Source organism: Mchenga conophoros, linkage group LG18, assembly GCF_057382185.1.
Source record: "Mchenga conophoros isolate Kocher_MC1m ecotype Shallow Benthic linkage group LG18, M_conophoros_male_GT1.1, whole genome shotgun sequence".
In the NCBI taxonomy this organism is placed as follows: Eukaryota; Metazoa; Chordata; class Actinopteri; order Cichliformes; family Cichlidae; genus Mchenga; species Mchenga conophoros.
In genome coordinates, this window is record NC_140543.1 from 5574374 (window position 1) to 5589584 (window position 15211).

Consider the following 15211-nt stretch of genomic DNA (forward strand, 5'->3'; position numbering starts at 1 on the left):
TCCAGACACCATTTAAAGGTTCCGGGAGAGACCATTGGTAAAGAGAGTGTGGTGAATCTTTTTGTGCTTGGGTTTCTGGGTTTTTATAATATTGGGTTTGGTGTAACATTAAAGTGTGAAATATTTATTAATATGTAAATGTGAAGATGTATTTATGTATTTATTTATTCTTATTGATATATTGTATACTGTGGTGGAAGGTTGGGATTTAAGAATTTACCTGAGAGTGGAATAATGGTTAAGTCTGTGACAGCTGAACATATTTAAGGCTGCCAGTTGTCATTAGAGGATGGATTTTTTGTGCTGTGAAGAAGCTCGACAAGTTAATTGTTGTAAGGAGAGCCATAGAGCAAATAAATACTTTGTTCCACTACACTTGCCTTGGTCTGTCTCACTGTGTTTCCAGCCGCTAAGGGCTGCCCTGTTACACACACATATACAAATACTCGGCGCTCATCCAACCTGGATACAGACACAAATGGACACTGTACATGTACTGTACAGCACGGCCCCTCCTGAGAACCCTCAATGTCTACATGCATTTAAAACTGAGAGGTGGGCACCGGCGCCAGAGGTGAGGTTGAATACAAAGACTGTCCTCTGGACACCGTATAACATGCCCGATCCCAAGGCCCTATATGTATGTGTTATGAGAGTGTGAGTAATGTGGATGTCTAGGTTGTGGAATAAAATCAGTCTGCTGATAAAACAGTGAGCACAGTGAGAAGATCTTCACTGAGCTGATCCATCTCATCTCATAAAATTGAGGCACAGGTGACCAGGAGGGGACAGAGGGGGAACGACCTTTTATTGCTTTTTTCTACAACAATTTCTTAGTTCAGCTGCAGTATTTGATATCCTGTAATGACTAAAACGATAATTTAAACAAATTTACATAAAAAGATTGTCTTTTAAATGTTACGTTTATTTAACAACTTTAAAGGCTGAGCAGTGCTATTTTTAAATGAAAAACTCACAGGCTCACATGTTCCAGGATTGAATTAGTGTCTGATAACCCTCCCTCTTCCTGCTCTCTAACTCAGCACCTCCTCTCTGTCCACATGTTCCCTTGTTCCCTCCCCTTCTGATCTGCAGTTTGAAGATGGGTGCAACCAACATGTGGTGACGTATAAGAGCTGACAGATCCCATTCGCTACAGAAACCTATGTTGTTCAGATCAGAGCAGTTTCAGTTCTGAGGAAGTGAAACCCACACAGTCACTGACACTGTTGGGTGAAATGGCGCAGAAAAGTGTTCAGCTGGACCGAGAAACCTTCTCTTGTTCGATCTGTTTGGATCTACTGAAGAATCCGGTGACTATTCCCTGTGGACACAGCTACTGCATGAAGTGTATTGAAAGCTTCTGGGATGAAGAGGAAAAGAAGAAAATCTACAGCTGCCCTCAGTGCAGACAGACTTTCACAGCGAGGCCTGTCCTGGAGAAAAACACCATGTTAGCAGTTTTAGTGGAGCAGCTGAAGAAGACTGGACTCCAAGCTGCTCCTGCTGATCACTGCTATGCTGGACCTGAAGATGTGGCCTGTGATGTCTGCACTGGAAGAAAAATGAAAGCCTTCAAGTCCTGTTTAGTCTGTCTGGCATCTTACTGTGAGAAACACCTTCAGCCTCATTATGATGTGGCTCCATTAAAGAAACACAAGCTGGTGGAGCCCTCCAAGAAGCTCCAGGAGAACATCTGCTCTCGTCATGATGAGGTGATGAAGATGTTCTGCCGTACTGATCAGCAGAGTATCTGTTATCTCTGCTCTGTGGATGAACATAAAGGCCACGACACAGTCTCAGCTGCAGCAGAAAGGACTGAGAGGCAGAGAGAGCTGGAGGTGAGTCGACAAAACATCCAGCAGAGAATCCAGGACAGAGAGAAAGATGTGAAGCTGCTTCAACAGGAGGTGGAGGCCATCAATCAGTCTGCTGATCAAACAGTGGAGCACAGTGAGAAGATCTTCACTGAGCTGATCCATCTCATCCAGAAAAGAAGCTCTGATGTGAAGCAGCAGATCAGATCCCAGCAGGAAACTGAAGTGAGTCGAGTCAAAGAGCTTCAGGAGAAGCTGGAGCAGGAGATCACTGAGCTGAAGAGGAAAGATGCTGAGCTGAAGCAGCTCTCACACACAGAGGATCACATCCAGTTTCTACACAACTACCCCTCACTGTCAGCACTCAGTGAGTCTACAGACTCATCCAGCATCAATATCCGTCCTCTGAGCTACTTGGAGGATGTGACAGCAGCTGTGTCAGAGGTCAGAGATAAACTACAGGACATTCTGAGAGAGGAATGGACAAACATCTCACTGACAGTCACTGAAGTGGATGTTTTACTGTCAGATCCACCAGAGCCAAAGACCAGAGCTGGATTCTTAAAATATTCATGTGAAATCACACTGGATCCAAACACAGCAAACACATGGCTGTTATTATCAGAGGGGAACAGAAAAGCAACATTTATGAAACAACAACAGTCTTATTCTGATCATCCAGACAGATTCACTGGATATGAGCAGGTCCTGAGTAGAGAAAGTCTGACTGGACGTTGTTACTGGGAGGTGGAGTGGAGAGGGGGAGTTTATGTAGCAGTCGCATACAAGAATATCAGCAGAAAAGGATATGAATGTTTATTTGGACATAATGACAAATCTTGGTCATTATATTGTGACAACAACAGTTATATATTTTGGTACAATGACATTAAAACTCGTGTCTCAGGTCCTCGTTCCTCCAGAGTAGGAGTGTACCTGGATCACAGAGCAGGTATTTTGTCCTTCTACAGCGTCTCTGAAACCATGACTCTCCTCCACAGAGTCCAGACCACATTCACTCAGCCGCTCTATGCTGGACTGAGGCTTTGGCGAATTGGAGCCACTGCTGAGTTGATTAAAGTGAAATAGACTGAAGTCTTTCATATTGTTGTAAGTTTAAATCTGTATTTTAGTTCCCTTTTAGTTTCTCTCCATCATTATTGTGGTATTTATGTGCTGCACATAAATCAGATGTCAGTCAAACATTATGGGCAGTACCTCGACATCTTCAACATGTTGTCTTGATGTTTTTACGTTTTATAGGTGGAGCTCTTTCCTGTGTCTGTTCAGCCATGGAGACTATCAATGCTTATGGATATTTTTATTTGAAAAATTTCTCCACATGACAACATAAACTTCTCTATCTTCTAAATGTTTACTGAATATTTTTCTTAGGTATTTGTATGTTGTTGTTTCTCTTCACTGATCTTAACAGAGAAGTCTACAGACCTTCCTTTATCACACAGGTTTTATTCTCATTTGTACATTTATAAAGAAAACAATTAATTACAGAGCAATAAGAAATTTTAAGAAAGTGCACTATATCATAATTTATAGTAAAGTGTATTAAAGCATCGTTAGTTAGTCACTTATTTAGTTTGGAGCTGTATCATCTGACACTGTAGAAACATTTCCTCCAGCTTCAGCACAGAATGTTAAAAACAGAACTATTAATGAGAACAAACAGTAGGAACACAGTATCAGCAAACATCATGGCTTAAAATGGAGAGTAAAAATCTAAAAAGAAATAAACAAATTAGTAAAAAGGATTTCCTGTTGACATGTTATTGGTCCTATCTTGTCTGCAGCACCTCCAGGATGCTTCTTATATGTTTCTGGTTATTTTTGCACCAATTTTAGTTTTTGTCAGTAGGAAGTTCAAGTTCAACTCAGTGTGTTTGTTTGTTTTTTTCAAACTGATACCTGACCTTGAACACCAAACATCTGTCAATAAAGCAATGATATAAAATGCTTATATTAGTACTGAAAAACTGCATATCCACTTTACAAATATAAATAATGATATAAATCCACAGCTGAACTGGAGGAGCAGCTGATCTAGTTCACTCATGTGTTTCTGGACTAAGAGTTGGAGCAAATACCTTATGATTCAGTGATGTTTGTTTTTGTTAAATATTTTGTAGATCCAAGAGTGAGTTTGACTCATGATGATGATGTTCCGAATTAAACAAAGTTGGTCACAAATTCTTCAAAGCTGTTTATTAAGAATATATTCACTTGGACTCATGAGACAGGCTTGTGATCCAAGGGAGCCATCAACTGGACAATTACTGACATGACAACAAAAAAGCTAAGTACAGAGGGGGGAACAGAGGTGAAAATACTTGCTTTAAAGGATTGTAATGTTTCCTTTTAAAATAAGTCTCTAAGGTCAGACAAAGGGACAGAAACTCATAGCTTTCTACCAGCCCAATGACAAAACTATAAGTTGTTTTTTAACATCTACTTTTTCATCTATTTGGCAGTCACAGTGAAAAGTATAAACATTGGCACGCTTTGTCTTGTGATTCTGCTGTTCGTAAAAAATGACCATGCGCAAAGTACCAGACTTTAAGGCTTTGACTTGATGCCAATGGCCTGAGGAGGACAGTATTACCCTTGGACATGTGTAGTCTGCCGTCTACTCAATAGAAGAAGAAGAAGCGCGGAAATGGCACAACTGTCTTCAGTTTCTGGGAGAGTTTAACAATGAGAGACTGATGATGCAGAAGAAATCTCCGTGGTTAAAAACATTAAAAACAGTCGTCCAGGATGATGAGATCCGCCACTGGCTCAGACTGCTGTATATCAGCCGGAGACCCGAGATGAAGTCACGCAGCAGGTATGTAAAACTGTGATGTTCTCAATGAACTAACACAGGAACGATCTGAGCTCAGTCTGTAAGCTAACAGGCTAAAATCAGAGAGCAGCTAATCAAACAAGTGCGTCCGTTTTTTTTAAAGGTAAACTTTTAACAATAGACTTTCATGAGACACATCAAAACCAAACAGGGAGGGAAAGCTTCGGTTTTCTGCACTGTGCCACAGTTCGCTGTCTGCTTCGGTTCACGACGCCTCACTCCGGGGCTACAGACAGTTCTCTGCCGCCTGTGGTGCTCCTCACCTCCGTCTGCACCCACAGACTTCCCGAGGTGGAGGCAGGCCGGCAGGGACTTTGAGAGATGGGCTTTACTTTTAAAAATAGCCCTTAATCAGGGTCTAACTCACTAAAAGATGGCCACATGTCTCTCTCCAACTTAATCTCTTTCTTTTAAGTAATTGTTTTTCATTGAAATGAAATTAATTGTTCAATAAAATGATTACATTTATAATTGAATTAAAGTTAAATGAATCAAGGTGATTTTGACTTTGCTAGTTAACAGGAAGAGAAACAAACTTACACAGGATAAAATGAAATTTGGACCCAGCAGAAAAAGTCAGATCACAGACAAACAGAAACATTCCTCTTTGGCTAAAATAAAATGCAGATTATTGCTCATCTGCAGTTTTAATCATGGTGAATAATTTATGATTCAGCCAAGTAAGATTCTTCTGTGTGGAGGTTTTTCCCCTGTCAAAAGGCATTGACCATTACCTTCATCTAAACATGGAATTTAAGTCATGTAGTTGCCGTTGTTTGTTTTTAAAGAGGTCATAATATTTTTGTGATGGTAGAAATTTATCTTCAAAGTAATAGTTATAAAGTGAATTAATAAGACTTTCCAACAAAGAGAGGGAGTCACATGGTGCTTCTGAAACATTTGTACAAACCTCTCTCACATATGTGAGCAACATGCTCACAGTGTACAGCCCTGCTGACTGAGGCTGCACCTTTACCTGTCTAATCTTTTTCTTTTTACTTTGTTCCTCAAGTCCCACATCAACATGAAGTGTAAGGAGGAGGAAGATCTGGCTGGCCAGCAGGTCTGGAAGCAGGAGAGGAACTTCAATCTGGACCAGGAGGACACAGATCCCCCACAGATCAAAGAGGAACAGGAGGAACTCTGCATCAGTCAAGAGGGAGAACAGCTTGTAGTGAAACACGAGGATGAAGGCATCGTCGTCTGGAGCGGGGAAGAGCGGCTCAGACAGCTGCATAACATCTGGAAACCTGAGAAAGATTTACAGACCAGCGGTAAAACTGTAATGGCTTTTCTGAAGTGTTAACATTAATATTAAACCTACAGTTTGTATCAGTCAGATCTATTTAATGTGTATTCGTGAAAACATGACAGGGAGTTTTAAATGGACTGGTTCTTATATAGCGCTTTTCTACTCAATCTTGAGCACTCAAAGCGCTTTACAAAACTTGTGCATTCACCCACTCACTCCCATTCGCACAAGCACATTTTTCTTAGTGCTTTCTACCAACATTCAGACACACATTCCACAGATCAAAGAGCAACTTGAGGCAACTTGGAGTTAGTATCTTGCCCAAGGATATTTGAAATGCAGACTAGGTGAAGCCGGGAATCGAACCGATCAGTAGATGATCTGCTCTACCGCCTGAGCTACAGCCACCCCCAATAGTGAAGATTATTTTGAAAAATATCAAGATGTAGATCAGTTTCGAGATCAACTCCAAAATAGATCATCAGTCAGTCAGTAATAAGTGAGTTCTTTTTTGTTTGAAAGGTTTTTTTTACTCTTAATGTTGCTGAAAAATGTCAGAACTCAAGTTCTCATTTGCATCAGAGTGCACAAATAACTTCATTTTTACACACTTTTAATTTCACCTGCAAATGTGAGCAACATGCCCTCATTACAGACTTTAACTAAAACTTTATCTTCTCAGAAGTGTTTTTCTATAATTACATTTTTTTTATTGTTCGTTTAGACCTCCACCAGCAAACTGCCTGTAAGGAGGAGGAGTTTGTCGCCAATCAGCAGGAGAGGAACTCAAGTCTGGACCAGGAGGACCCAGATCCTCCACAGATTAAAGAGGAACAGGAGGAACTCTGCACCAGTCAGGAGCTGGAGGAGATTGTACTGAAGCAGGAGATCAATAGTTTTATGGTGACTTCTAGTTTTGAGGAAAGTGACCTCAGTGAATCAGAACCAAACGATGACCAGCTCCTTGCTCTTAACTTTCCTGAACCAGAGCTTGAGGAACAGGAAGAAAACCAGCATGTGGACTCGGGATCAACTAGAAATGCGGAGCTGAAGAAAAGGAGACGTCACAAAAACCGAACAGATAAGTCTCGGAGTGAAACTGATACAAGTAAAAAATCTGTAAGCTGTGACACTTGTGGAAAAACTTTTCAGTGTAAATCCAACCTGACGAGACACATGAGAGTTCACACAAGTGAGAAGCCACATTCTTGTAGCACCTGTGGGAAAAGATTCATTTGGAAATCAGGATTGGAAACTCACGTAAGGATCCACACAGGCGAGAAGCCGTATTTCTGTAGCACATGTGGGAAAAGATTTGGTAAGAAATCAGGACTAGAAACTCATTTGAGAATCCACACCGGTGAGAAAGCGTATTCTTGCAACGTCTGTAGGAAAGAGTTTAGAGACTTGTCGACTATGAAAAGTCACAGAAGGATCCACACAGGTGAGAAACCATATATTTGTAGCTCCTGTGGGGAAAGATTCAGTTGGAAATCAGGGCTGAATTTTCATCTAAGGATCCACCTGAGTGACAAACCAAATCACTGCAGCACCCGAGGTAGAAAATGACCTCATGCTCCAAGTCACGGTACATTTCCTGTCCACAGCAGTGAAGGGCACTCTATGTTGTTTGTTCCAGCCCTGACTTTATGTTTCTCTAAGTTTGATATTTTTTTATTGGTCTTTAAAGGTGACACAAATATTTATTGAACATGGATGCTCTTTTAATATTTACCACAGAAACTTGTATTTCTTCTTCAGTATAGAAGAAAACAAACATGAAAATGAGTTTTTCATCACTTGTTCCTTGTAACAACCATGATGTGATTCCTTTTTATCAGCCAATAAATAAGTTTTGATACACAGGACTAAAGATTTAAAAAAGTTCAAGACAAGTATACAATTTTTATTTAAATATGTTTTCTTTGTGATTTATGTTAATGAAGGTTATACTTCAGTATGGCTTTGACCTGGTTGTCCTGGTTATTCTTAGCAACATGTTGCAAGATTTGATTAAATTTTTTGTGACTTATTTTGTGTATTGTGTAATCCCTGCTAAATAAAAGCAGTTAAATGTGCTATATTGGCTCATGATAAGTGTTTATATCATTTTGCCTAAATGCAAGTAAACTCAATGTTTGCCAACTCTGTGTGTGCAGTTTGCTTCATAAGTACAGTAACAGAACTTAAACTACATGGAGCCTATTTTGATTACATCATTACAGATGTAGATATTATTCATAGTTCATATTTCACAGTGTGCTGCAATCTTCTCCACAGACCTGCATTGCTCTCTGTTCAGACCCGTCATCTTCAAGATGTCCACTAGATGTCGTCAGAGTTCCCCCACTTTCCTCATCTATTGTGTTGCCATTACGTGAGCCTGCTTAAAACCTACAGTCCTTTACATATGGGTTCATTCAGGGTCATGTTTAGTGGGCAGGTTTAGTGCGATGAAGGAAACTCGTTTTCTTTAACTTTACCTCTCAGTAAGTAACTGGAGTAACAGACTCACTGATTCCTCCCCACCTGCTGGACATGAACCAGCTGACTGACACTTGTTTTCATTTTCTCATTCATAAAGTTGCTACCAGTTCAATTCATTTATATTTATATATAGTGCCAAAAAACAACAGTTGCCTCAAGGTGCTTTATATTGTAAGGTAAAGAATGTAAAAACCTCCACAATTGAACAAGCTGAAAAGAGCAAATGCTTGGCAGCAGTGGCAGAAACAGGCTTTCTGTCGTAATCACTGTAAAACACTAATCACTGGTCAGTCATTTGTTGTGTTGCAATCGGTTACACTGAGGGAAAAAATTTCACAACTGGATCTCGGAGATAATGTGAATATTTGTGAAAATATGTGAAGATGAGGCTGAAATAACTCTGAGACTCTAAAACATGATGAAATGCTTACATATTGAAATGTGTGTAGTAACATGACCTACAGCTTGTTTAAGAACTCGTGATTTTTTTCCCCTGTTGGCATAAGGTGAAATCCTGCATAAAGGAGGTGACCTTTGCTCCCTGACTCAGACGTGATAAACATGACCCAAATCATTCACGTTGGTGCCAAATAATGTTTTGTTAAAGTTTAACAAGCTTTCCCAGCCTGAAACTGCCAGACAAACAAATCACCTGTTGGAGATGCTGGTTTAGCTCCCTGGGTAAAGTGGGTGACCCAGATGCTAAAGCCCAGCTATGACTCCTGCCTGAGGACTTTTAGTCTTGGTTTGCATCCAACTTTTCTGCCACAATAGTTCAATTTTCTTAATAAAACACCAAATTACAACAAGTTACCTCAAGGCAGTTTATATTGAAGGCACTTTATTCGAAGGTAAAGATCCGACAATAATACAGAGAAACAACAGGTAGAAGCAATGGAAGATTGAAAATAACGGTTGTCATTACTTTTCATTCAGTCATAAGATACAGAAACACCATCTGTTGTGTGTAAAGATGAACAGTAGGGGTAGGGTGATTTTCACCAGATCAAAGCCATGGATTCACAATTATGGTTTGGTGCTGTTGAGTACCTGGATAGAAAATGCACATGTGGAATGGTAGAAAGTGTTCAGCATGCTTTGATGATCTGCTTCAACTATGCTGGGGTGAGCATTACAGACTGCTTCTTAAATTTAATAACCAAATTGCATCAATGGGGAACCATAAATTCTACATTTGGATTTCTGATTATTATTTCTGGCTGATTTTCATTAGATCGACCTGAGTAGGGCAGCGACAGATGTGTGCGGTCCAGAAGAAGAAGAAGAAAGAGGAGAGCAGAAATGATGACATTCTAGGCTCGCTTTTCACCTTTGATGTACTCTTAGCAGGAAGACTTTGGTTTGGTGATGTGTTAGAGATAATTTAGTGGTTGAAGCTACTGTGGACTGACCAGATCTGCCATCAGCTCAGAGTGCTGGATATCACCGCAAACCTGAGACAAAGTCATACAGAACAGGTGTGTAAAACTGTGATGGTCACTGTGATGGGTGCATGCAACCACACAACTGAGACACTTAGTAATATTCATTTGGTCTTTTGTCTTATGTTTACGTTATGCTTTAAAGTTTCTGTGATCATAAGTTAACTAATTTGACGTTTTGAGGTTACCTGTAGTGATGTGACGTTCTGTATCGAGGCTTCGGAGCGTGTGTCGGGTAATTGAGGGGGCGTTTCCGCGATGCGCGTATCGAGGCTTGCTTCATTTATGGGAGGAGCTGAAAATGATGACGTCCGAAGCCTCGCTGCCCGGCTGTACCACGTGACTGGTTCATGAAGTGGTTCGAACTTTGCCGCGAGATATGACAGCGATATAAAGCCCTCAGACTTCATTCAAAATGTAGGTGTTTGATGGAGAGTTGCGGTTAGTGAGAGTTTGGAGACAGTTTGGAGGTTTATGAGAGTGAGGAGAGAAAGTCAGGAGAGAATGGAGCCAGCTAAGAAGAGGAGGATGTCCTCCCCTGTGTGGGAACATTGTGATTTTATTCCTCCCAACAAGGTATGTAAATTTCTACAGAAGATGTATTTTCATGATACTGATGGTGCAATACAATTTATGTTAAGCTGTCTTGACTTTTGTACAAGGTGAAGTGTTTGCTATGTGCCAGGGAGCTGGGATATAACAACAACACCTCATCCATGCTTAGGCACTACAGAGCTTTGCATGAGAATAAGGGGGACACCGATTGTGGAGCAAGACCAGGTGAGCCATCAAATGCCATGATAATATAGCATGCAGTAATGTTACTAAATGATATAACAATATTATACAACTGTAATAAGTTACGTGTGTGATATTTATATTTGTGCTTTATCTTTATTGTCTTTCCTCAGGAGAACAATCTCAAATAGATGAAGACCTGGTCAGCATGGTGATTGAGGACTCCCAGCCATTTAGCATTGTGGAGGACAAAGGATTCAAAAGATTTGTTAAATCATTAAATCCTAGCTATGTTCTCCCCACTAAAAAGGCCATAAAAGCAGTGAAAATTTAGTTTTTACAGAATAAAATGTGAACAGGCAGGACTGTGTAGCTGTCCATACCTCAACGTTACAACCGCACAACCACTGTCCACACCCCAACCACACCTCACCTCACAGTAAATGATCATTTGCATTTTAAGCATTTCCAAATAATCATTTTCCATACTGCCAGTATAAATATACACAGTATACTGCCATCACTACAATATACATGTTTTACACACTCCTTTTGTTGTTGACATTTACAGGCTGTGTGCAAAAGGCCACACTCTTCAAATTCATGCCAGCTATTATTTTTACGTCCAGTAGGTGTCCTACTAGAGCAAATGAAGCTTCAAGAAGCTTTGCGCTGGGGTGAACCAATTGGATGAAAAGCTTCAGTGCTTCATGAAGCTTCATCTGCCCATCACTAGCATAGACTTTGCTTTGCATTGTTTGTTATTTTATATAGGTATGTTATATTGATTATATTTCTGCTCTTTCTCAGTTACCTGACCTCCGCTCCAGTCCTTCCTGGTTTGGCTGAAAGAGGAGGCTGAGGGTGGAGCTGGTTTAAATGCAGAAGCCAATAAAGTGGACTGGACCATCTATTGTGATCATGCAGGGGGAATGGGGTTCTTCTTGAATGATGGTTATCTGTTATCCCTTTAGTTTTCACCTTTGGTTTATATAATGGTTTATTCATTTGCTATATAACTGGAGCTGTTTCTCATTTGGGCAGGTCAGTTTGAGTTATGTTTTTGTTAAGTGATTTTTGAGTAGCGGTCTGTTAAGGTAACCTCTTTTATGGGCCCACTTGGTTCTTACAAACTTTATTTTTTGTTATTTTGAATTTTTGTAATCATTTTGTCCTTTTTGGGGTATAATAAAACCCATTTTTTTGAAGATTACATTTGTGCCTGTGTGTTCCTGGCAGCTTGGATCATGACAATTGGTGGCAGCAGTGGGATTCAGCCAGTGTAAAAGAAAAAATACACACACAAAAAAGGCACAGTTTTTTTTTTTTTTTTTCTCTTTCCCCCCCACTCCTTATCAAACCATGCAGAGGAGCACGGAGTGCGAGAGCAGTCCGAGGAGATGTACCAAGCCAGCAAATGGGCTCAGAAGGACAAGTCGATGGAGAACAGGAGGAGAATGGAACTTCTGGAGGGGTAGACAGCACTGAGGGCCGAGGTAGGGAACCAACGATATCGGATCTGATCTCTCTTCTCCGTTCACATATGGGGCAGCAGGAGGCCAGAGAGGTTAAACAGAAGGAGGAAAGTGCAAAGCAAGAAGAACATTTTAAAGCACTTCAACACCAGTTTCAGTTGTTACAGGTAGAAGTACAAGCCCGCACTTCTCCAGTGCCTGAAGGTCAGGCAGCTGAATCACCTGATCCAGAATCTCTAGATGACGACATTGTTCCTCAAGCTGGTCCCAGTATATCAGCTACTGGTTTATCAGGTCAGTCCCATTTTCTGGAGCCTAAGTTGCAAAAACTTACCAACGAGGATGATATTGAACATTTTTTGATTACCTTCGAACGCATTGCACTGGCCTGTCGGTGGCGGAGACATGATTGGGTTTTTCACCTTGTACCGCTGCTTACGGGCAAAGCAAGAGGTGCATATGTACATATGGATGTTGATGATTCTTTGGATTATGATAAGGTTAAGGCAGCTATTCTTTATAAACATGATATCAATCCTGAGACCTATAGGCAGAGATTTCGATCTCTTGATGTAAACCCTGCAGAAAGCCCTAAAGAGTTGTATGCACGGCTGAAGGAGCTTTATGTAAAATGGGTCCACCCTGAAGATAAAACCGTTCAGGACATTGGGGAAATCATCATTCTTGAGCAATATTTACGAATGCTATCTCCTGAGTTGCAGGTGTGGATAAAAGAGCATAATCCACCCTCTGCTGCAGAGGCTGCAAAGCTGGCTGATGTTTTTGTGGCGGCACGGAAAAAGGGACAGCCTTGGAGCTTTATGACTTGGAAAACGAAGGACAGCCGGAAATCACTCCCGCAGAGACGAGCTGCCAATGTGAGTAGGGCTTCATATAGCCATTCACCCGATGGGTCTTTGAAGTCCCCGGCCAAAACCTTGGTATGCTATCTTTGTGGTATGGAAGGTCATACAAAGCCCATGTGCCCTGAAAACTCAGCTAAATTAACCCAAATGTGCTTTGTGGCCCGAAGCCATGATAACTGAGATAAAATTAGACAGAGGGTTAAAGATGACATCAGTTGAGATTAATGGTGATACATTAAAGGCACTAATTGATACAGGTAGTACACAGACTCTTGTACACAGACAGTTTGTCCCCTTAAATAGTATTAATATGACTGAAACGATTCCTGTTTGTTGTGTTCATGGAGATGAAAAGCCTTATCCAACAGCGGATCTATACATCAAGGTGCAAGGACAGGTTTATCTCCTGAATATTGGGGTTGCGGATAATTTGCCATTCCCTGTTATATTAGGCCGAGATCTACCTGTGCTGTTTGACCTTTTGGATTATAGCCACACATGCAATGTTGCAGTAACTAGGGCTCAAGCTAGGAAGCCAGCAGATGCCACTCAGACCCTTAGTGCTCTGCCATTTTATGAGGCAGAATTAGAGACGGCACCCGGGAAATTGCGCAAGTCCCGCAGGGAGAGGAGGCGAGAGAAGTTTCATCATACTATTGTGAAAGCATCTCCCGTCTGTGAACCTGAGATGCCTTTGGACTTTAAAGTCCCAGCTAATATCACTGAGATGCAACACAATGATCCAGTATTAGCACCCTTTTTTCAGAAAGCCAAAAAACAAGGACATGAGATGGAACCAGATATTAACAGCAGTGAGGAATTTTTTCTGAAAGATGGCATTCTTTATCGCCGGCAAAGATCACAGGTACAGCTGATGGTTCCTAGTGGAGTCAGGGAGGCGGTACTGAATTTGGGGCACTCTGTGCCGTGGGCAGGACATTTAGGGAAGCATAAAACCATGGCTCGCATTAGGAAGTATTTCCACTGGCCGGGCCTGCGTGCTGACGTGGCCCAATTTTGTAAAAGCTGCTCTCAGTGCCAAAAGACTTCCATCAAAACCCCCTCCAGGGCTCCACTTCAGCCTTTGCCAGTTATTAGCACCCCATTTGAACGGTTGGGGATGGATGTTGTCGGACCTGTTGAGAAAAGCAGGGCAGGGAACCGTTACATGCTGGTAATAACTGATTATGCCACAAAGTACCCTGAAGTTTTTCCTCTGAAATCTGTAAAGGCCAAGTCTGTGGCTTTTTGTCTGGTGCAATTTTTCTCAAGGGTGGGATTCCCTCGTGAGATCCTGACAGACCGTGGGACTAATTTTATGTCAACTTTATTAAAGCAGGTCCACCAGCTTCTTGGCATCAAAGGGCTAAGGACTACTCCATACCATCCTCAAACGGATGGCCTGACGGAGCGCTTTAACCAGACCCTGAAGCAGATGTTGCGCAAGTTTGTGAATGACACTGGTACTGACTGGGATCAGTGGCTGCCTTATCTGCTCTTTGCGTATAGAGAAGTACCCCAAGCTTCTACTGGCTTCTCACCTTTTGAACTGTTATATGGTCACGAAGTAAGGGGGCCCCTCTCTTTGCTGAAAGAAATGTGGGAGGGTGACCGAAGTGGGGCAGGGGCTACTAATGTCATCTCATATGTTATACAGATGAGGGAGCGACTTGAGAAGATGACTGAGCTAGCCCAAGCTCATATGGGAGCTGCCCAGCAACATCAGAAGGTCTGGTATGATCGGTCAGCTCGGGAGAGGTCATTTGAACCTGGACAAAAGGTACTTGTACTCCTTCCGAGTGATGACCGTAAGCTGTTAGCTAAATGGCAGGGACCTTTTCAGATTCAGCAGAAACCACCTATCGGCTGGCAACTCCGGGTCACTCTCGCTCCAGTAGAGTTTTGCATGTAAATCTCCTGAAGGAGTGGGTGGAGAGGCCAAAGAGAGCAGAAGTTCTTTTGATAAGGGAGATTCATGAGGAGGAAGAGGTAGAGGAGCAGTATCTTCCTTCAGGGGTGCTCCAGCAGGTGGACCTTAATCACCTTTCAGAAGAAAAACAGCTTCAGGTGAAAGAGTTATGCAGCTCTGGGGTGTTTCAGGAGAATCCTGGGGGGACGGATGTTATTGAACATGACATTATATTAAAGGATGGAGCGTCTGTGAGACGTATGAGTTATAGGATTCCAGAGCGGCTGTTAACATCTTTGAGGAAGGAGGTGGATTTAATGTTGTCTCTAGGGATCATTGAACCATCTAAGAGCGAGTGGTGCAAC

The 15211-nt window shown here is 41.6% G+C and overlaps 2 protein-coding genes across 2 annotated transcripts; both read left to right on the plus strand.

Moving 5' to 3' along the window:
* The first annotated feature begins 1223 nt into the window (after positions 1-1223).
* On the plus strand, positions 1224-3264 carry LOC146553047 (tripartite motif-containing protein 16-like). The gene has a single exon (XM_085255528.1). The coding sequence runs from the start codon at positions 1239-1241 to the stop codon at positions 2904-2906; it is 1668 nt and encodes a 555-aa protein (XP_085111654.1). The 5' UTR covers positions 1224-1238; the 3' UTR covers positions 2907-3264.
* Positions 3265-5693: 2429 nt separating this feature from the next.
* LOC146553048 (uncharacterized) lies at positions 5694-8074 on the plus strand. The gene is made up of 2 exons (XM_085255586.1): positions 5694-5951; positions 6654-8074. Exons 1-2 carry the CDS (start codon positions 5702-5704, stop codon positions 7496-7498), a joined length of 1095 nt encoding a protein of 364 aa, XP_085111712.1. The 5' UTR covers positions 5694-5701; the 3' UTR covers positions 7499-8074.
* The last annotated feature ends 7137 nt before the right edge of the window (positions 8075-15211 follow it).

Bases quoted from the DNA above. Each gene is read 5' to 3' on its own strand.
- LOC146553047 (XM_085255528.1), top strand. From the start codon at position 1,239: ATGGCGCAGAAAAGTGTTCAGCTGGACCGAGAAACCTTCTCTTGTTCG.
- LOC146553048 (XM_085255586.1), top strand. From the start codon at position 5,702: ATGAAGTGTAAGGAGGAGGAAGATCTGGCTGGCCAGCAGGTCTGGAAG. The intron at 5,952-6,653 runs GTAAAACTGTAA...TTGTTCGTTTAG, and splicing joins GAAAGATTTACAGACCAGCG to ACCTCCACCAGCAAACTGCC.